Raw genomic sequence first — 21,185 nt, 5'->3', positions numbered from 1 at the left:
GCCAGGGCAAAGGCAAACCAGCAGGAGCTCTGACCCTGCAGAGACAGGCCAAAATCACACAGCACGAAGTTCCTATAGCAAAAAGAGCCCTATACAAGCAAGAAGAGGTGATGGGATAATGGATGCTTATTTGGCACCCACTGAGCGCTCCTGCAGCCACTGCTGCCTGTACCAGCAACAGCCTAAGGGTGGAGGTAGGAAAAAACCTCTCTTGCATTTTTATTTTGAAAGGTTTGTACTCAAGTGTCCTGGAGTCCTGTATACCCCTAAATTCCTCTTCCTCTGTGGTTTGAATGGGGGAGGAAAAGGCAGGAACAGACCTGTTTCCCCCCAGCCCTGCAGGTGTGAAGCTGGGAGCAAGGGGCCCTGCCGGCACGAGGGGTGCCCGTGAAGTGCCCGCGCTGGAATCGGGCTGGGATTGGCTGTGGTCTTCACGCCTAGGAAGTGGTAACTCTTTGGCTAGGGAGGGTATAAATATTGGGGGGTTTCCCACCTTGGGGTTCCCACCTTAGAGTTCTTTCCTGCCTTAGAGTTTGTTTCCGCCTGGGAGTTCTCCCCCACCTGGATAGATCCTGCAGAAGGAGCTCCTGGCGCTCTGCTCCAAAGGATGCTTCCACCATTAGCACCCTTTATACAGGCTCAATAGGCCTTAACGACTGCCTCTGAAAGAGAACCCGAGTGGACAAGCATCTGGACCACCCTTCTTTCAGCCAGCCTGACTCACCTGTGAGTAACTCTGGCTCAGCTTTATTATTAGCAGGGAATGCTATCATTTAATAGCTAAAGCCTTTTCCAACTTCTGACTTCCAAAATAGTCAGATTACCTATGGTATCCTTGTAGATCTTCTCAACCTAACTGAATCTGCTCATTAAAACTAATTTCTGCATACAGTTTTGGGGGCAGGTTTTCAGGAAGATAAAATAACTCTATTTTTATATACATTCCTGAATTGGCCACATTAATTCCCTGCCTCCACAACATCAAGTTAGCCAGTTTGGTGCTGAAATGCTGTCTTTGGCAAATCAACTGAAGTGAACTGGCCACTCTTCTTTCAAGGGGTTTATTTTTGAGTCATTGAGGTCCCCAGCTGCATTTAAGAGACTAAGGATTTGTCAGTGATGGTGTTGCAGCTGTGATGGATCTCGGGACACAGTTAAGGAAGGTCTGCAATAGAGTTAATATTTCTTACTACTGAGATAGGTGACGTTAAAAGGTAAAAAAAATTGACACACTGCCTTAACTGTACATTTACTGTGTGCTGTCTTTGCTATGTCTTTTGCTTCCTTTTGTATCTAGATATCCTCAGATAGTCTTCTCTAGCAGCAAAAAGAAGAGGTGGGGGGGGGGGGGGGGAGAAGAGAAAAACATCAAGATTAAAAAATAAAATAAAAGGTTAAGGACTTGTGCTTACAGCTAGACATAAAATTTATCACAAGTATTCCCCCATCTTTTACTTCCTCTTACTGAGAATAACTGCTCTATGGATGTGATGGTTTGGGTGTTCCCCGCCCCCACACTTTAGAAATCAGACTCAGCCAGCTCTGGAAATATGAATGAAGCTTATATTTACAGCTGGCACAATATACAAGCAGATATTTACAGTATATACAGTTATAGACAGAAATATACAAGGCAAAAGGTAATACAGAAACACAACTGCCCTCCCAGAAACCTGAGTCCCCAGGAGAGGCTCTCAACCACCCCTGCACCTTCCCCCTACCCCTCTCAACCTTACCCCAGTCCCAAGGAAGAATGGAGGTTTGGCCAGAGGGTTAGGAAGCAAAGGGAGGGTGAGGTTAGAGAGATGCAGCTCAGCCAGCAGCCCCAGTGAGAGTGGTTATCTGTGTTTTTATTTCTTGTTCCTATACATCTCAGCAGGCCTATGAAGGAAGTAGACATCACCATTGTTTTCCTTTCACAGTCTGAAATCTAGTCCTTTTCACCAAAACATTCTAGCTAGGCTCAAACTAGCACAGCCTTGTTAGTCCTAAAATCAAACACTTCACTTAATTTCTTAATTAAGATGGTTTTAAGAGTACATGAATATAGCAAACCCCAAAATGGAGGGTGAGGTTAGAGAGATGCAGCTCAGCCAGCAGCCCCAGTGAGAGTGATGTCGAGCGTCTTATCTATGTTTTGACTTATGTTTTTATACATCTCAGTAAGCCTATGAGGGAAGCAGACATCACCATTGTTTTCCTTTCCCAGCCTGTAATCTAGTCCTTCTCACCAAAACATTCTAGATAGGCTCAAACTAGCACCATGGAGTACAGAATTCAGCCAAGTAGGCAAGTCATTTTCTCCTGGAAAAAAATAGTTCTTGAGGTCTAAAACCCAAAGCATTTGCTTTAAATCTTAACAGCAGGAGATTTATTTATTTACAGATTAACATAGAGGAAACAGGAAGTTATTAACTCGATTGCAGCCTTGGTTTGCTTTTAATTAGCCTGAAAAATGAATGATTACAAGTTACCATTGTTATTGGAGATTCACAGTATCACAGTATCATCAGGGTTGGAAGAGACCTCACAGATCATCAAGTCCAACCCTTCACCACAGAGCTCAAGGCTAGACCATGGCACCAAGTGCCACGTCCAATCCTGCCTTGAACAGCCCCAGGGACGGCGACTCCACCACCTCCCCGGGCAGCCCATTCCAGTGTCCAATGACTCTCTCAGTGAAGAACTTTCTCCTCACCTCCAGCCTAAATCTCCCCTGGCGCAGCCTGAGGCTGTGTCCTCTCGTTCTGGTGCTGGCCACCTGAGAGAAGAGAGCAACCTCCTCCTGGCCACAACCTCCCCTCAGGTAGTAGTAGACAGCAATAAGGTCTCCCCTGAGCCTCCTCTTCTCCAGGCTAAACAATCCCAGCTCCCTCAGCCTCTCCTCGTAGGGCTGTGCTCAAGGCCTCTCCCCAGCCTCGTCGCCCTTCTCTGGACACGCTCAAGCATCTCAATGTCCCTCCTAAACTGGGGGGCCCAGAACTGAACACAGTACTCAAGGTGAGGTCTAACCAGTGCAGAGTACAGGGGCAGAATGACCTCCCTGCTCCTGCTGGCCACACCATTCCTGATGCAGGCCAGGATGCCACTGGCTCTCTTGGCCACCTGGGCACACTGCTGGCTCATGTTCAGGCGGGTATCAATCAGCACCCCCAGATCCCTCTCTGTTTGGCTGCTCTCCAGCCACTCCGACCCCAGCCTGTATCTCTGCCTGGGGTTGTCGTGGCCAAAGTGCAGCACCCTGCACTTCTCCACAAATTTGTGAGGTGGGTTTTTCCTAAGCCTTCCTTACCTAGACAAAGCTTTGTCAGCTTACTCAAATGATCTCTTTGCAGCCTGTTTGAAATAAAAGTCATAAATGTTAATTGTTCCTGAGTGCTAATTAGAAAATTCATGTTTAAAGGACCAATGACCTGGTGGATGAGATCAAGCTGCGCATTTCCCAAGAGCTTCCTATCCTCTCTTCAACCCAAAATGTGTATATCATAGTTGTAAGAGGTTTTCTTCTTGAACAATTATCAGCAGGAAACAAAAACAAAGAGTGGCTTGCTCAGAGACATCAGCTTATCACGTCTTCCATGCAACTTTGGCACACCCACAGCATACACTAAAAATAGCCTGCATCATATTTTCTGAACAGCTGCTCCCAAAGTGATGCTAGTAGCACCCACCAGCAGCAGGGTGGGTGGGTGTGCATTAATATATGCTCACTTCTAACTGAACAACAGATTATTTTTCTTGGAACTGCTCAGAAAACATAAACCAAGGCTGAAGCCTGTGCTGGCAAGAAGATTTATAGAGCAGAATACCAGGGCAACTCTCATGAGCAGTAACAAGACCACACTAGAAGAAACACAAAGTGAGACTTGGGCATTTTGTGGGAAGCGAGTGAACTGATATTTGCTTAGCCCCCACCGTGTAACCTGGGGTCTAAATCAGTAAGGAGAGAGGAGCTCTTCTTTCAAAAAGCAGCTCTTTAACCACAAAACTGGCCTGGCTGCAGTTATTAAGGAACAGCTTTGAGGTGAGATCCGTGAATATGAAAGTCATGAGTGAAGAGTTGTAATGAAGTCCCAGGAGCGCTGAATCCCCAGGGACCCTCCTCGTGTGCTTGGCCACCCCTGTCACCGCTGATGAAACCTAACCACAGTCATTTTTCTTGGAAGAGAGACTGTCCCCATATGAACTGAGTGTTATTCCCAGCACTTGGGCTTCTCCTTGGGTTCTAAAAGTAATAACATTGTTTGACTGCAGCAAAAGGAAAATCAAGCAATATAAGGAAAATCTTTCACGTTTAAGGGATGCCAGCAGAGAAAGGCAGAAAGAAAATAACATATGAGTCCTACAGGATGCACAGGATCTGCATGCTACCAAGCAAGAAGAAAGCTAACGGGTGCCATCGTGCAGAGATGCTGGATGCTGCTGTGGAGTGGCAGCCACCCCAGCCTCCATGGCTGGGAGACACTGACCCACCCTAAGGAAAGAGAGCATGAGGAGCCAATAGGTGTAGACCCGGGCTGGCCTCAGATGTGGAAGGCACAGCCTCATGCTCAATTCAAACAGAAAGGTGAGACAAAGAGAATTTTTCAAGCATCTTCTATAAGCTTATCTTTAGTCTTGCTAAGCTGAATGTTCCTTTGCTGTTTTCTACTCTGCCATATCAAGCAAACAAGGAATGTCAGCAGGCTATGAGGGGTGGAGAGCATTCCCAAAAACAGAGATAGTGTCAGTGTGGGGCTGCTGTAGCTCCTTTTGTATTCCAGTAACTGGACTTCATCGTCTGCCCCAGGACAGGACCTGTCATCCATGCCTGACTGTCCCAGGAACTGGGTTGCTGGGAATTAGCCAGGCTGCAATCCATCTAAGTGCTGGGATGGGTGCTCTTGGGAAAGCCATTTCAAAGCAGGACCTCCAGCTGTGGGCACCACCACTAAGAAACAGCATGGTGTGCAAAGAAGGGCCCGGAGCCTGCCTTTCCTCAGCACCCACCACTTCTGCAAGGAGTTAGGCTGAGCACCGGCAGCAAAGTAAAAGCCCAGCCGCTGCTTTGCTTTGCTGTAGCACTCAGCCGCAGAGCTGACCCCCTCCTTCCCTTCCACACACAAAGGGGAGAATACTCCAGCCCTCAGGCAGTGCTTCACTTCTCATAGGCAAACATGCTCTTTACCTCGCTGCTATCTTAAGTAAATATTTCATCAAGGATGTTGTCTACTCTGATGCCATCAATTGATTTCCATTAAATCAGAGGATTGGTTATCTTCCAGCTAAAACATTGTCTGGAGATCAGCCGCTCAAACCCCTATCATTACTAAAGAAATACAGCATGGATCAGCTCTGGTCCTCTTCGTGGATCAGCTCAGGTCCTCTTCCAACCAACTTGTGCAGGTCACAAAGGCCTTGTGGTAAGGATGGAGACAAACAGTGTAAGGTGTCTCTTGTTTGTTAATTCACATAAGTGTCCAGGTAAACTCAGAGTAAATGCAGAGTTTCATTTGGTGACAGAGAAATGGAAAAACAGATGTCAGTGACAGTCATACAGAGACAGAGTCCCAGTATTGATGTTTCTCCATGAAAAAGGCACATTAGATGGAAAATAAAGGCCCAGGGTAGCAGCCTGTCTAATCAGCATAGCCTTTGCACAAGACAGGAGAGTGTGCTTCAAAGCCAAGCTCCCCACTTGTGTGAAAAGGGCACACTGCAGGATTTGCATCTGCCCTTCTGCTCAGCTCACCGGGCTGTCATGGATCCTCTTCTCTTTCCCTGACTCGCCAGCCCCTCCTCTGGCTCTGAGCATTTCAAGCTGAGCTCTTTGGCCAAACAACCCTTGCTGAAATGTCAATACACTACTGGGACGCTGGCTCACAGGGTTCATCATGGTTTCCAGGCAGTCTGTGGCTTTGTTTCTCTGCTTTCTGCTGCTAAATCCTCTTTCTCTGGATGCAGGTATGTTGTGAGATATGGTAGTAACTGTGCTTACTAGCAATGGACCTCTCTCCTGTTATTCAGACATCATTTTCATTGCAAGTTTTGAGTACTGTTGCATGCTTTGGGCACTGTTGCATGTTTGTCCTGCTCTTGTTTGCTTTCACTGATGGCATCCATATGCTTTAGGAAAAGCATCTCTAGACTGCTGAATGAATGTTGTATAGTGTACAGAAAGCAGGTACCCATCAGCTGTCTGCCCACTACTTGAAAAAAAGGAACTTGTGTTTATTTTGTTTCACTTTGAAGTGTGGCATTTTTCAAAACAAAGTATCAATATCCTGTCATTCATCTGAGGAGAAATCAGAGAGGTGAGGATCCACCTTGTTTCAGCAGCAGTGGAAGACAGTGAAGTGGCAGCTCCTCAGCGGCCCTAGGATGTGTCTGAAAACCAGCTCCCAGATTAATAAAATGGTGCTTTCAGAGTCCCAGTTAGCTATTGACTGGGTCTCCTGCACTCCAGGGAGCAAAGCTGGAAAAAGACAGCAAAGGTGAAAGCATTCCAATGTAAATAGTTAAGGACACTGAAACAGAAGTGAGAGAGAGGATGCCTCCAGCTACGCTCCTCTGTCGGAGTCTGTGACTGTGCACTAATACACATCATGTACCTGTAGTGTGAGGTTAATTACAAGCCTTTAAAATAAAACCACATTAAATGCATCCAGCCTAACTCTGAAATCACAGCAGAAAAACCCAGACAGCATTCTACAAAGAGCAAATACTCACAAAACACGCTAGGACAAATTCGACGCACACCACGCAGGATTTTATTCCTTCAAGGAATGTGGAAGTAACAGGGAAAGTTACCACTATTTTACTTTGTAATTCAGCAAACTTTCTGATCACATACAGATGTGTAGAGATACTTCACCAGAGTGAAATAAATCCTCTCGGTATTTGTGTGCATGTTGGTGAGGACATACTCCAGCAGCCACCTCAGGGTCGTCCCAGCAGGCAGAAAGTCACTTCTGCTCTCTCAGGAGTCATATAGTGGAGACATTCCCAAGGAAACAAGTGAGTGATATGCATCAACCTCAATCCCCAAATCCATTTACAACCCCAAGTTAAATAGTTAAAAGTGCTTAAATGTAAATTGCCATGAAGCTCCAGAATTTCCTCCTGATATGAAGGAGAAAACGACTGCAACATTAATCATTTCAAGGCTTGTTCTGTGCAGTACATGGAGTAAAAGTACACCACAGCACTTGAATTTCTAGTTTCTTAGCCTGACTTACACCAGGAGGGCATAGCTGTGTGATGTGCATGCACCTTGAAGCTGGGGAGCAGATCAGTATGGTGAAAATGGTATTGGCTCTTTCAGTGCACAGTTCTGTCAGCTGCAAGTTGGTGTAGCTCTAGGAAGCGAGTTCTGCTGATGTCTGCTATTGAACCTGGGTACCCAAAGTCTTCCAAAGCACGGCACTGATGCACAGGCAGAAGATCCCTGTGGTTGTGATCTGTGGTGCTGGCAGTAGCTAGAAGCCATCCACAGGCTCCATTAGGAAATGCAAATAGCATTGTCCAGTTTATGTACCTTAACACTGACTCTTTACAGAATGTCATGGAGGGATTTGTCTGGGTTTGGGGGACTGAAATATGAGGCCGAATTTTTAAAGGGTTTAAATAATTTAACATTATATGCACAAGGAATTCCCCCCGCCCCCCTTCCCCAAACTTATTTACAGCTACCCTACACACGTTCTTTGGATACGGTTCCGAGACTGTATTACAGAAGGTCTATATACAGCGAAATTGGGAATTTAGCAGAGGTCTGAAAGGATTTAGGAAGAGAGTCTGTGGCATGGAAGTGCCACTGGTAGATTATTGAGAGTTTATGCTGGCTTAGATCGAGATTGCTCAGTTACTCACTGGCTGGAGTCAGTTCCAATGGTCCCAAATATCGTGGGTTTGAATAATGCAACTCAGGGGTTATTGGGGTGCGCTGTCTGGAGCTCCCACGGGCACGGTCAAGCTGGGAGCGGCGGCTGGAGCGGCGGCTGGCCGGGAGCGCCTTGGTCAGTTCCCTGGGCTGGTGCCGTGGGCTGGAGTCATGCAGCGGCAGTGGTCCCCCAAAGCAGCTGGAAGTGGCTAGGAGCAGCAGGTGGATGGTAGAACGGAGCAAGGGGCGAGAGGCAAGATGCGAGAGATGCAAGATGATGCAAGATATGCGAGATGGCAGGGACACTGAATTGTCCCTTTTTATGAGTTTTGACCCCACGATTGATGGTCCTTGGGCCACAATTCTGTCCAATGAGGGCTTGGCAACAGGCCAAAACACACCAAATAAGGTGAAGTCCGAGTGTCCGGTACCCCCAAATATGGAGAGGGCTCAGGTGGAAACCCCACCCTAGGCACGTGAGCTTACACAACATGTTTACTTCAACCTTCGAGGAGGCAACACAGTCTGGAAGGCACCAAGGCTACTGTGTCCCATTGTCCACCTTAACTTGTTTACCCCAAATATAGGTAGGGCAACACCCTTGGGTGGGGGGACACAACATGTCCGGGCATGAATAGGTTTGTAAACATAGTCATTTGAGGCCTGTGCAACCCTCCACCACACAGAATAAAACTCAAAATAAACACATGAAAACAGTAGTTTTAAAATTGTGCTCTACCAGTGGTGAAGTCCACATGTCCAAAGAGTGAAGGGGTGTGAGACAACGTGTGGCTGCGGGTGAAGGGGTGACTGGGGTCCACCTGTCACCAAGTGTTTTACTGTAGAAAGTACAGAAAAATGAGGCCTCAGCACATCAGTGCTTGCTGAAGTGACACAGGCTTTGCAGCTGATAGAACTGACAGAAACTGTGCAGTGTGTCTTGAGACCTACTAAATGATGTGCAACAGTACCTCAGGAGTCACCTGACATACAGCACCGGTGTAAGGTAACATCATGTCTTCAGCTCTGGGCTGCCACACATTCACGTGCTGCCACTTTATCCAGGAGGCAAGCCAGAGAAAGAGAGCTTTCACATTTGCTAAAGTGTCTCAGAAAGACCCTGAGAAGCAGAAAAGCTTTCAGGAGCAATCATCCTCCCTGCCCTGTCTGCCTGCAGAGCGCAGCTGTATGACAAATAGATCATGCTGCTGTTTTTCAGTCTTTCTAAAGCAGGAAGAGGCAAACAGCGTTTTGCAAAGGCAAAGAAGAGCCAACAGCTTCTTTGAAGAGATAAAACTGGGGTCAATAGAGAGAGAATGCATGGAAGAACAGTGTTCCTTTGAGGAAGCAAGAGAAATTTACCAGGATGATCAAAGGACAGTAAGTAACACGGGGCTGGGTGAGTGGTCGCTCTCAGATGGACTCCTCTTACTCAAGAATGTGCTTTGACACTTTAAACCATGAAAACAAAGATAAAAGGCACATTGTGTCTTACTGTTTGCATCTTTCTCTTATAGGGGGACATGCAGCAGCAGTGACTTGTGGAAGGGCATAGTGTCTGGGGGGATGGTGGGCAATTGGATGCTCTCAAAGTAACCTCCCAGTAATTCCTGGCCTGACAATACCTTAATTTATTGTCTTGTGCAACATCTGTTTCAGTCCATTCCTCTTAAACAATATGGAGGTTATTAATGGGTAACACATTTGTGTGTGCCACACAGTGCCCTTCTCCACTGGTATATAAAAGTAATGTAGCATGGATATTGCCTGTCATAAACTATAAAGGAAAAGAGACATCACTGTGGCTGTCTCCCACCTCTCCTGTGCTACAAGGACTGTAGGACCTGAGTTTCAGGGAGGTGGTGGAGGCACCGTCCCTTGAGGTCTTCAACAAAAGCCTGGATGAGGCACTTAGTGCCATGGTCTAGTTGACTGGATAGGGCTGGGGGATAGGTTGGACTGGATGATCTTGGAGGTCTCTTCCTACCTGGTTGATTCTATGATTCTTTAATTAAAATCTCCCATCTTTTTCTTCCAGAAAGAGTTCTGGCACATCTATTCTGGTATGATCATCTGGGATGTTCTAACAGCTGCAAAAACACTCCCAATGCTGCAGCTCTTCACGTGAGCCAGACTGATAATGAATGTTTTTACAGACCCTAACCAGTGTGACTCCAACCCCTGTCAGAACGGTGGGAGTTGTGATGACCAGTTTCAGGATTATGTTTGCCGCTGCCCCGCTGAATATGAGGGCAAAAGCTGTGAAAAAGGTCAGCTCTGGCATAGCTTAACAAAATTAAAATGCCATTATTAATTCAAATGCAAGGTGCTGAGATAAACAGTAGCAATCATTATCATTCTACACCACCCTAGCCCTGACAGCTACTGCCTGTGATGCTGTGTGATGGATCTAACCAGCCAGCAGTCGGGCACTGTAAAGCAGCAGAATGATCACCCTATGGTGACCTTCTGTTGTGGAGGGGTAATTAACTGATGTGAGATATGAGTTTCCAAAATTAATATTGGTTATTAATTTTCAATATTCAGAAGTCTTGTGCCCACCACTCATTTTAATTAGTTATTTGCATAGCCATGAAAACATTACACAAAGGAATAACTAGATCTAGAAATAACTTGCAAACATATATAACATTAATTGAACTGGAAGAGAAGGTTCTTGTGGTCAGTATACCACTTGCAGGTAATTGTACTGCTTGCCCATTAGATGGATGCAGGAAGCCCCTTCCTGCTTATGGCAGAAGGCAATAGTGAATGTGATGGTTTGGGTTTTCCCCACACCCCCACGCTTTAGAAATCACCCAGACTAGTCTCAGCCAGCTCTGGGAATATGAATGAAGCTTATATTTACAGCTGGCACAATGTACAAGCAGATATTTACAGTATATACAGTTATAGACAGAAATATACAAGGTAAAAGGTAATACAGAAACACAACTGCCCTCCCAGAAACCTGAGTCCCCAGGAGGGGCTCTCAACTGCCCCTTCACCTTCCCCCTATCCCTCTCAACCTTACCCCAGTCCCAAGGAAGAATGGAGGTTCGGCCAGGGGGTTAGGAAGCAAAGTGGATTAGTCCAAAATGGAGGGTGAGGTTAGAGAGTAAGATGCAGCTCAGCCAGCAGCCCCAGTGAGAGTGGTTATCTGTGTTTTTATTTCTTGTTATACATCTCAGCAGGCCTACAAGCAAAGTAGACATCAGCACTGTTTTCCTTTCACAGCCTGTAATCTAGCTCTTCTCACCAAAACATTCTAACTAGCTTCAAACTAGCACAGTGAATTACAAGAGACTTTCAGTATTTACTCACAAAATCTCTCCTGACTCGTGGGGCTAGCTACAGCTTCAAACAGTACCTCAAACACTTTCAGGGAGTTCTGTTACTGTCTTGTCAGCTGCTGAGGCTTCTGATTCTTCCCAGAGCCCACATGCTGCCAGGGAAAGGAGGCAGAATATCTCTGATCTGGTCCTGGCTCTCTGGATGATCTGTGTATCTCCAGGACCTCCCATCTTGACAGGAGACTTTCAGGTGTAGGCAGGATGTCTGGTGATGTGCAGTCTTAACATGATGTCAGACTGGCTATGCAGGCTGATTGTGTGGATGTGTTTGAAGCCTGTTCCTGGTAAACTTGAGGCAGGCAGTTCCCAGGCAGTTCAGGATACAATACAGCAGTGAGCAGCAGCAGCAGCAGCAAACAGCAGAGACGAATACAACAGGAGAACACATTGTGTTACCTGCTCATCTCTTTTATCAATACAGCCCAAGACTCATGTGCCTTTGGACACAGAATGGCCAATCAGAATGGCAGTTAGCCGAGCCTGACCATATTTAGGTGAAGACACAGGCTTGCTTTACCCAAATGTGGGAAAAGCATAGGCCTTGCACAAGGCAGGCACAAGCTAAGTGTGTACCTTGTTTACCACAGGATGGAAACAAGTCTGAGCAAGCCACAGTCCTTGGATTCAGTGGCTCCAGGTTCTTTGTCCTCTTTCCCGCAGTTGCTTCTCCCCATAGCAGAAGTGGGGAGAGCAGAAAACCATGCCTGGGCATGCCAGGACATGTATATGTGTATTTTGGCCTACTTAGGCTTACCATGACACCTTGTTTGAAAAAAAGAAAACTGCTTTTTGTGCATTGTCTGAGAGAAAAGGTGGATTTTTTTCTTTTCCTATCCAAGGTCTCTATCATTTATTGGGCACAAAGGGGATCATAGTGGTCAAGGATGGGGAAAAGGCTGAGGTACTCAGTACCTTCTTTGCCTCTTTCTCTAGCAGTAAGACCAGTTGTTCACCAGATACTCAGTCCTATGAGCTGGAAGATAGAGATGGGGAGCAGAACGAAGCCCCCATAAACCAAAAGGAGAAGGTCAATGACCTGCTGCACCACTCAGACTGTGGGGCCTGATGGCATGCACCTTAGGGTACTGAAGGAGCTGGTGTAAGTGCTCATCAAGCCATTTTCCACCACTTAGCAGCAGCCGTGGCTAACCAGGGAGGTCACAGTTGATGAGACTGGCAAGCATGATACCCACAAAGAAAAAGGTCCAGAAGGGGGATCCAGAGAACTATAGACTGTCATTCTGACCCTAGTGTCAGGGAAAGGTCGTGGAACAGATAGATCATCTTGAGTACCATTATGCAGCACATGCAGGGCAACCAGATGATTTGGCTCAGTCAGCATAGGTTCATGCAGGCCAGGTCCTGCTTGACAAACTTGACCTCTTCCTATGATAAGATGACTCTCTTAGTGCATAAGGCTGTGGATGTTTACCTGGACTTTAGTGAAGCCTTTGACACAGTTTCCCATGGCATCCTCCTGGAGAACTGGCTGCTCATGGCTGGGATGAGTGGAGGCTTTGTAAAAAATTGCCAGCTGGGCCAAAAGAGTGGTGGTGAATGGAGTTAAATCCAGTAGGCAGTCAGTCACAGGAGGTGTTCCCCAGAGCTCAGTGCCACAGCCAGTTCTCTTCAGCATCTTTATCAGTGATCTGGATGAGGAAATTGAGTGCACTCTCAGTATGTTTGCAGAGGACACTAAACTGTGAGAGAATGTTGATCTGCTGGAGGGTAAGAAGGCTCTGCAGAAAGATCTGGACAGGCTGGACTGACAGGCTGAGGCCAGTCATAACAACCCCATGCAATGCTACAGGCCTCAGGCAGAGTGGCTGGAAAGGTGCCCAGCAGAGAAAGACCCAGGAGTGCTGATGGACAGCCAGCTGCCCATAAGCCAGCAGTGTGCTTAGGTGGCCAAGGAGGCCAAAGGCATCCTGGCCTGCATCAGGAATAGTGTAACCAGGGAAGTGATTGTGCCCTTGTACTCAGCACTGGTGAGGCCACACCATGAGTACAGTGCTCAGTTTGGAGCTGCTCAGTGCAAGAAAGGTATTGAGGTCCTGAAGTGGGTCCAGAGAAGGACAATGAAGCTGGTGAAGTGTCTGAAGACAAAAAGTCTCCTGAGAAGCAGATGAGGGAATTGAGGATGTTTAGTCTGGAGAAAAGGATGCTGAAGGAAGATCTTCTCATTCTCCACAACTACCTGAGAGGAGGCTGTAGTGAAGTAGGTGTGGGTCTCTTCTCCCAAGTAACAAGTGATAGGGGGAGAGGAAATGGCCTTAGATTGCACATGGGGAGGCTTAGATTTAGATACTAGAAGAAAATTCTCCACTGCCTGGGTTATCAAACACTGGAACAGGTGCTCCAGGGAGGTGGTTGGATAACCATTCCTGGAAGCTAAAGGAAATGGTTTAGCACTAGACTTGGCAGAGTTAGATGACTAACTAAACCATCTCAAAGCTTCTTTCCAACCAGAAAGAATTCTGCGATTCAAAGTGCTAAAGCTACTTTGACTTACAAGCTCAGTGCAGACTGCGAACGGGAACTGTGCTGCAAATGCATGGTACAAAGCCTGAGGAGACAGATTCAGTAGTTACTAAGGTTAATGAACATCTTCCATTGATTTCAGTGGGCACTGCACATTGAAAGCTACACTCAGAGCGTCAGAACACGGCACACCTAAAAGAAGGCAAACGACTCTAACTAGCTAGTCTCAAAGGTCATCCTCTGCCAAATGGTTAAATACAAAACAGTTGCAATTTTTCAGTAGTTTACTACAATGGTTACCACACAATCACATCTCCACCCTGTAGATAGCCCAGCCACTCCATAAATCCAGATTGCTGTAATTTTAGGCATGCTTCTTAAGAACAGCCTTTTCCTCCCTAGCCCCTGAGATCCAGGCCTGCCTAGCTTTTGCCAAAGTAGAGGTGCTTTGATGCAGTGCTGTACATAAAGCACAGAAATCTGCTTTGCTTCTTTACTTCCCTGTCAACATTTCAAGTTGCAGGTGACTCACATTGTATAGGGTTAACACTCCAGGGGGAGTAACCCTGAACCTGACCCTAGGGGTCTTGACCCCTCCCCAGGGGTGGGTCACACCACCAGGTGATAGTTAGCCCACTCCCCCCACTTCCTGTCCTATAAAAAGGGGGGGACAACTTCCTGCTCTCTCTCTCTCTGCCACTCCCCCTACCTCACTCTCAGCATCTCTCTCCACTACCTGCATACCAGCATACCACGTGGCAGACAAAGCCACCATCACAAACTCGGGTTGCATTTATACATTTTGTATTTTGCTATTTTTTCCCCTTCCCCATCCTTTGTAAACTCCCCTACCTCCAATACCTTTCTAAGTTATTGTTAAACTTTTCCTTTTAACTTCCAAATAGAGTGAGATTGATTTATTCGGGTGTGTTTACCTCTCTCTCTCCCTAGATCTAATCTCTTCCTTTGGGAAAGAAGGGGGAAGAGGGGAGGGCACTCTACAAATTGTTATTGGTTCTATCAAATTTATCTGAGTCTCTGGGAATTTGGATTAGATCCCAAGACAATTTATTTGGCGCCCAACGTGGGGCTAGGTTTGTGATGGTGGCTTTGTCTGCCTCGTGTCTGCCACGTGGTGTGCAGGCAGTGGAGAGAGGTGCTGAGAGTGAGGTAGGGGGAGTGGCAGAGAGAGAGAGAGCAGGAAGTCGTCCCCCCCTTTTTATAGGACAGGAAGTGGGGGGAGTGGGCTAACCATCACCTGGTGGTGTGACCCACCCCTGGGGAGGGGTCAAGACCCCTAGGGTCAGGTTCAGGGTTACTCCTCCTGGAGTGTTAAGCCTATACACACACTAAGCACCAAACCCCACGCTGGGAAGCCTAAAGCACTCTTTCTCTGCCTTTAGCCGTGGCTGACACGCTGAAGTGCATTTATGACAACGGCGGCTGTGAACAGTACTGTGCGGACAAGCAGTCTGAAAAGCGAGTGTGCTTCTGTGCAGATGATTACACTTTAGCAAGTGATGGCGTGTCCTGCATTCCCCAAGGTAAGACTAGCCCAATGCTGTGTTTAAGCCAGCTCTGGAGGAAAAAAATTCAGCATATAAACATCAGGAGGTGAAAGGTACTTCAGCCATAAGTTCCTCACCTCTCCTTCAAGGGCAGAATCTGGAGCAGTATGTTTCAGCTTCTGCAGGAAGTTGAATATCCCCAAAAAAGCAGCTGGGAAATTATGCCCACTCAACTAGGATCCTTATAGATCCTTTCTTTCCTGGCCCCAGAGGTCTACTCCTCTGGGACATCAGAAATTTTAGTATAAACATCCCATTTGCTGGGATCAAGGAAAGAGATGAAGCCTTACCTCCTCCTCAGAGAGTGCTCCTGTTACTAGTCCAGTAGGGAAGAAAGGAGCAGTAGAGGCAAGCTCATGGCCAGGTGGTCTAAATAAAGCAGAGCAACAGGAAGTCTAGGATTTGGGGTGTGGCTGAGGGGGTGTCTGGTGAGTGGAATGGCTCTGGACATCAGAAGCTATTTTTTGTTTCAGCTTACACCCATGATGGGAAAATATTTTTGTGCAGTGGGTTTACTGTTGGATCTCCAATCTCAAATCATCACCATAGATTGTATTACAGTGTTTATTTCAGCACGAGAGTCAATAGAGAAAGATGTCTATTAAAATCAAAGAAACCTATGGGGTTTTGTCTGGGGTTTTTGTTTGGGTTTGTTTCTTCTTTTCCTGTTTTCTAGGAGTAATACATTTTTGGTATTTCTCTAGACATTATGGCTAGATACTTCTCTCAGTCATCTGACAAGGTACATTTCAACCAAGATGCAGGTAGCACAAGTTTATTATTTTTCTGATACACAAGCTGGCATCTGTTGCAGATGTCTACTTGAATTACTTTGTTAGAGGGGGAAAAGAGGCTCCTGGGGATATGAACACAACAGAGCTGCAGGGAGCATGTGAAGTAATTCTGAGGGGTAATGCCCCCCTACACACACCTCAATGGAGCACTCATGCAAAGAACTGATAATGACAACTAAGCTCTCAACAACAGCAATTTCATTAGGAAAAAAAAAAAAGTCTACTAATGTTCTTATCCCTTATTAACAGATTCTCCAACATCACATACTGGGGAAGCTGCTTTTGTTAAAAGCTGGGAACAAAGAATTCAATATTCTCCACAGGCTTACCAGTATGTCCTTCCCTTCCAGGAAGATGTGTTTGTTGCTGCTTGCTTCTTGGGGTTCAAAAACAGATGTAGTGCTGACCACATCTTGCAAGGAAACAAGACTGCATAACTGCTGGTCCCTTCGCTGTCCCTTTCATCACCTCTTAGAAAGGCCTTTTCAAACATTCAAACCTGCATTGCCCTGCAGACAGAGTTTAGAGGGGCTGTGTTTGTGCTATGTCTATTCAGATCTTTCACCACTTGCCACCAAAGAGCTAGTCCTGTCTCTCCATGCCTTGCCTCTGTACCTGTCACAGCTTGATGCCATCTTTGTATCAGCTGAAGTGATCAGCTCAGCCAGGCTACCACAGATTCAAGGAGCTGTCAGATCCGTTTCAGCACAGACTACAGTACCCTAGCTCCCAACGTGACAGAAATCAAGCACTCCTCACAGCATTACTGCAGAGTGACTGCTGGATGGAAAACCCAATGTTTCCACAAAAACCACCACACAAAAACCACCACACAGGTTCAGTCCTAAAGATTGATTTAGTTTATTGCCAACCTTCACATGCTTGATCAGGCTAAAAACAGACCTTTGACTGAGATGTGTGGTCTGGAAGAATCAAAGGTGCTCTGGACCAGAGTAAACTAGACAGACTGCCATGATGCATACCAGAAGGCATAGTGCCTGATCTGAGGAGATCTTTGGGTCTACCCAAACAACAGATAGCAAGATTCACATCCCACACTTAAGCTTAAGCCATGTGTCTCACCATGCTGTGGATGGTGTCCACTTGGTACAACTGAGTTAAAGTCAGCAGAATCACGGAAAACATGCAGACTATAAAGCTTGACAAAGTCACTTCTGCTCCAGCCTGCAGCCTACCTCAGGATGTTAACATCTATCTTAATCAGGTCTGGTTTGCAAAGTCCTGTGTTAGGTGAATATATATCAATGATAATGTGTGGGTCTGCACTCAACTTTTTGAAAGCATTTCTGTCTGTTTCCAAAATGATGAGCCACCTGCTGAGATGCATTTTGCTATGATTTCAGTGCAACAAAAATCACACTTTGTCTTTTTTTTTTTCCCCAGTGCAATACCCATGTGGAAAAATACCAGTTCTGGCCAAAAAAAATGCAACAGCACAAGGGAGAATAGTAGGTGGTTTAATCTGTCCTCCAGGTGAATGTCCATGGCAGGTAAGTCTTCAGAAATCTTTCATTGTTTTGTTTGGGTTTCTTTTTTTCCTTCTTATAAAACCACTATGTCAAACTCATTGTTTTAAATCTAGTATGTTAAAAATCCATAAAAAGTGAAAGATCTGGGTACCCAAATCCCTTCTTCATCTATAGCCAGCAGATCCACCTGTTTTAATCATGCATCTTAGCCTTGTTTTGGAGTGCCAGCTTTCATAGGTGTGGAGTGCTAATGCAATCTCCTCTATCTCCTGACCCCCTTAGCCCTTAATCCCACCACCAGCAAGAAGTTTAATTGCAGTCTGAAGAGACAGACTCTTGGCCATAATAGGCAGGGTCCATTCTATGAGACAGAGAAAATGTCAATGGGAAAACTCCACTTCCTAAATTTTCCGTGTAGTCAGCACAGTATTCTCCAATAGAGTTGCTTAAAGAGACAGCAAAAAAGATTGTGAAATCCAACTCTGCTGAGATTCAAGTCAAGCACATTTGATACTAACACACAGATTTGTTTTATGTTGGCAGGCCCTTATACTACAGAATCAGAAAGAAAACTGTGGTGGTACCCTTCTTTCCCCAGAATGGGTGGTCACTGCAGCTCACTGTCTGGAGTATGCTCAACCTACACAGCTGCGGGTGAGGCTGGGTATGTGTCATCCTCTCCTCATATTACTGAGCTGTCATAGAATCATAGAATCAACCAGGTTGGAAGAGACCTCCAAGATCATCCAGGCCAACCTAGCACCCAGCCCTATCCAATCAACCAGACCATGGCACTAAGTGCCTCATCCAGTCTTCTCTTGAAGACCCCCAGGGACGGTGGCTCCACCACCTCCCTGGGCAGCCCATTCCAATGCCAATCACTCTCTCTGTGAAGAACTTCTTCCTAATATCCAGCCTATACCTACCCTGGCACAACTTGAGACTGTGTCCCCTTGTTCTATTGCTGGTTGCCTGGGAGAAGAGGCCACCCCCCACCTGGCTACAATGTCCCTCCAGGTAGTTGTAGACAGTAATAAGATCACCCCTGAGCCTCCTCTTCTCCAGGCTAAACAACCCCAGCTCCCTCAGCCTCTCCTCATAGGATTTGTGCTCCAGGCCCCTCACCAGCCCATCCTGATAACCCAGAGTGAAAGAAAAAGAGTGCAGGCTTTGGTAGTATAAAATTGTCCCTAAGCAGCATCAGGCTAGGCACTCCCTATCTCCTCAAACTTGTGAGGAATCACGGAGCTGCCTGAGCTGACATGACTGCTAACTTTTCCAGGTGAACACAGAATAAATTACCATGAGAAAACTGAGCAAGAAAGCGGAGTTGCCAGGATAATCATTCATGAAGGATACACATATGGACAAGTCAATAATGATATTGCCCTTCTGAACTTGGAAACACCAGTGAATCTCACCGACTACGTGGTGCCAATATGTTTGCCCGAAAAACGGTTTGCAGTGTATGAACTTTCCTCCATCAAGTTCTCCACAGTGAGCGGATGGGGACGCCTACTAGACGGAGGTGCCACCTCCTCTGTTCTGATGAGGGTGGATTTGCCACGCGTGAAGACACAAGAATGTGAAAAGGAGACCGACTTAAATATTACTGAGAATATGTTCTGTGCAGGAGATCTGACTGGTCTTAAAGACTCCTGCAAGGGAGACAGTGGTGGACCTCATGCTACAAAGTACAAGAACACTTGGTTTCTGACTGGGATTGTCAGCTGGGGAAAGGGCTGTGCTGTTAAAGGCAGCTATGGGGTTTACACAAGGGTATCCAAATACATTGACTGGTTGAAGAAGCACATGGATTAATGATGCTGAATCAGAGCATTTCCTGATCATTGCTCCCCAATCCCTTTGTGCCATTTTCCTACTGAAGCATTCCTTTCATTATCTTAGCAATGTGATATGTGTGACAACCACACCACTATTAGCAAATTGAAACCAGCCTAATGCCTACTTGAGTACATAAAATAACTTTCCTATCAGTATTGTCTGGAGACTTATGTCTTGTCACATGGGCATGTAACAGTCATAACAAAATGGACTCAGAGTGACTCTCTCCATTTCTGCTAAGGGACAGAGATAGATGCTGCAAGACTGTGAGCAACACATCAAGCACACCATAATCACTTCCTCCAGCTACCCTTTCAACTTCTGGCAATCAGCAATGTACAGACTTCCCGAACCAGAAGTTGCATTAGGTTGAACAGCCATGAATGAACCTGTTGTCCACAAAAGTATGCAATCTCTTCTGAACACATTTATCCTTCTGGCTTTCACAACTTCCTATGCTGATGGGTCCTGTAACCTAATGATGCAGTGACAGAAGCCATAGAAACAGTGTTCCTTTTAGCTTATGTTACAGTAGTTTCCTTCAACAATTTGCAGTGACAACAGGTAGATTTGAGGGGGAGGAACTGTAGCCTCTCCAGGACAAAACTGGGAAAAGTTCATTCCAGATTTACAGGTCTGCTACAAAAAGTTGATTTCTGTTTTCTTGCACCAATGATTATTGCAGCAAGGCTATTGCATGTAATATTTAACCTTACATTTATGAGTGGTAAAGAGTATCACTGATTTAATCTTATCTTTGCCATGGTATTATGCTTGTTGATACAGAATAGGGCAAATGAAAGGGAATGTTTATTTGTTGTCCAGTATAATCTAAATTGTACTGTCTTGAAATCTAAAACCAGAACAGGATAATTTTCTGACCATCTGCAAAACGCTGGCTGAAGACCATTCTCCAAAGTCTTAATGCATAAATGGTAGAATCTGAAGTGCTCTGAAAATGCCAGCAGCTATACCATTATGAAATTCACCTTCTAATGTAAGCATGGAGACAGTGAAAATGTGAGAGAAATAAAACTGATCAGATTAGAAAACAGTTTAAGTATCTTATGCAAAACTTTTACTCTGGATTCATTCAAACCACGCTCAGTCACAAAACCTTAACATTAAATGAGGCACTTTAAACTGACCATACTCAACTATAAGGAGAAACCACTGACATTATATGGTACTTATACCCTGCAGTACTGAATATCCTTTAACCTGCTTTACCGACATGGAACAACGGTATATTGTTCTTTAGTGAACTGAGGAAGGCAGCAAATTCTAGAGACTTGAGAAATAAGAGGTCTTTCAGCATGAAAAACGTATCCAAAAAGCATATACAACAGCAGAACATACTCCCAGGGAGAGAGGTGACTAGGAGCAGTAAGCTGCAACAAAGCTTCATCTGCAAAGACAAGACACTCAGCAGTGCAAAATCATCCCTTCCGACTCCTCAAGCTAGAACAGTGTTGAGATTTCTATATTCCATAGCATGATTTTTCCTCTGTAAAGTTCCAGCATAAATATTGCCATTTATGAACAAACCAACACCTTGCAAAGAATGGGCAAGATCATCAAAGAAAACAACCAGTATTAATGGCTGCACAGAGCAAGTTTTTCAAAGCAAAGCTGGGGGTTAGGTATACTTTAAATATAAGACCTTGCTTTAACCAAGTTAAGAAGAAGGAGATCCAACAGCAAACACCCAAGCCGTGGTCTCCACAGCGCAGAGACCGCACAGGGCACAACCGAGGGGAAACTGCCCAAAAAGGGGGCAGATGGCAGCCGAC

The 21,185-nt window shown here is 45.8% G+C and overlaps 1 protein-coding gene across 1 annotated transcript; it reads left to right on the top strand.

The window, feature by feature from the left end:
• Positions 1–5,873: 5,873 nt before the first annotated feature.
• F7 (coagulation factor VII) lies at positions 5,874–19,524 on the top strand. Its single transcript, XM_064143707.1, has 8 exons — positions 5,874–5,943; positions 9,081–9,241; positions 9,900–9,924; positions 10,018–10,131; positions 15,099–15,239; positions 17,462–17,568; positions 18,091–18,211; positions 18,830–19,524. The coding sequence occupies exons 1-8, from the start codon at positions 5,874–5,876 to the stop codon at positions 19,366–19,368; spliced, it is 1,278 nt and encodes a 425-aa protein (XP_063999777.1). The 3' UTR covers positions 19,369–19,524.
• Positions 19,525–21,185: the final 1,661 nt, after the last annotated feature.

Source organism: Pogoniulus pusillus, chromosome 5 (assembly GCF_015220805.1).
Source record: "Pogoniulus pusillus isolate bPogPus1 chromosome 5, bPogPus1.pri, whole genome shotgun sequence".
Taxonomy (NCBI): domain Eukaryota; kingdom Metazoa; phylum Chordata; class Aves; order Piciformes; family Lybiidae; genus Pogoniulus; species Pogoniulus pusillus.
This window is presented reverse-complemented; position numbering and strand designations above follow the sequence as displayed.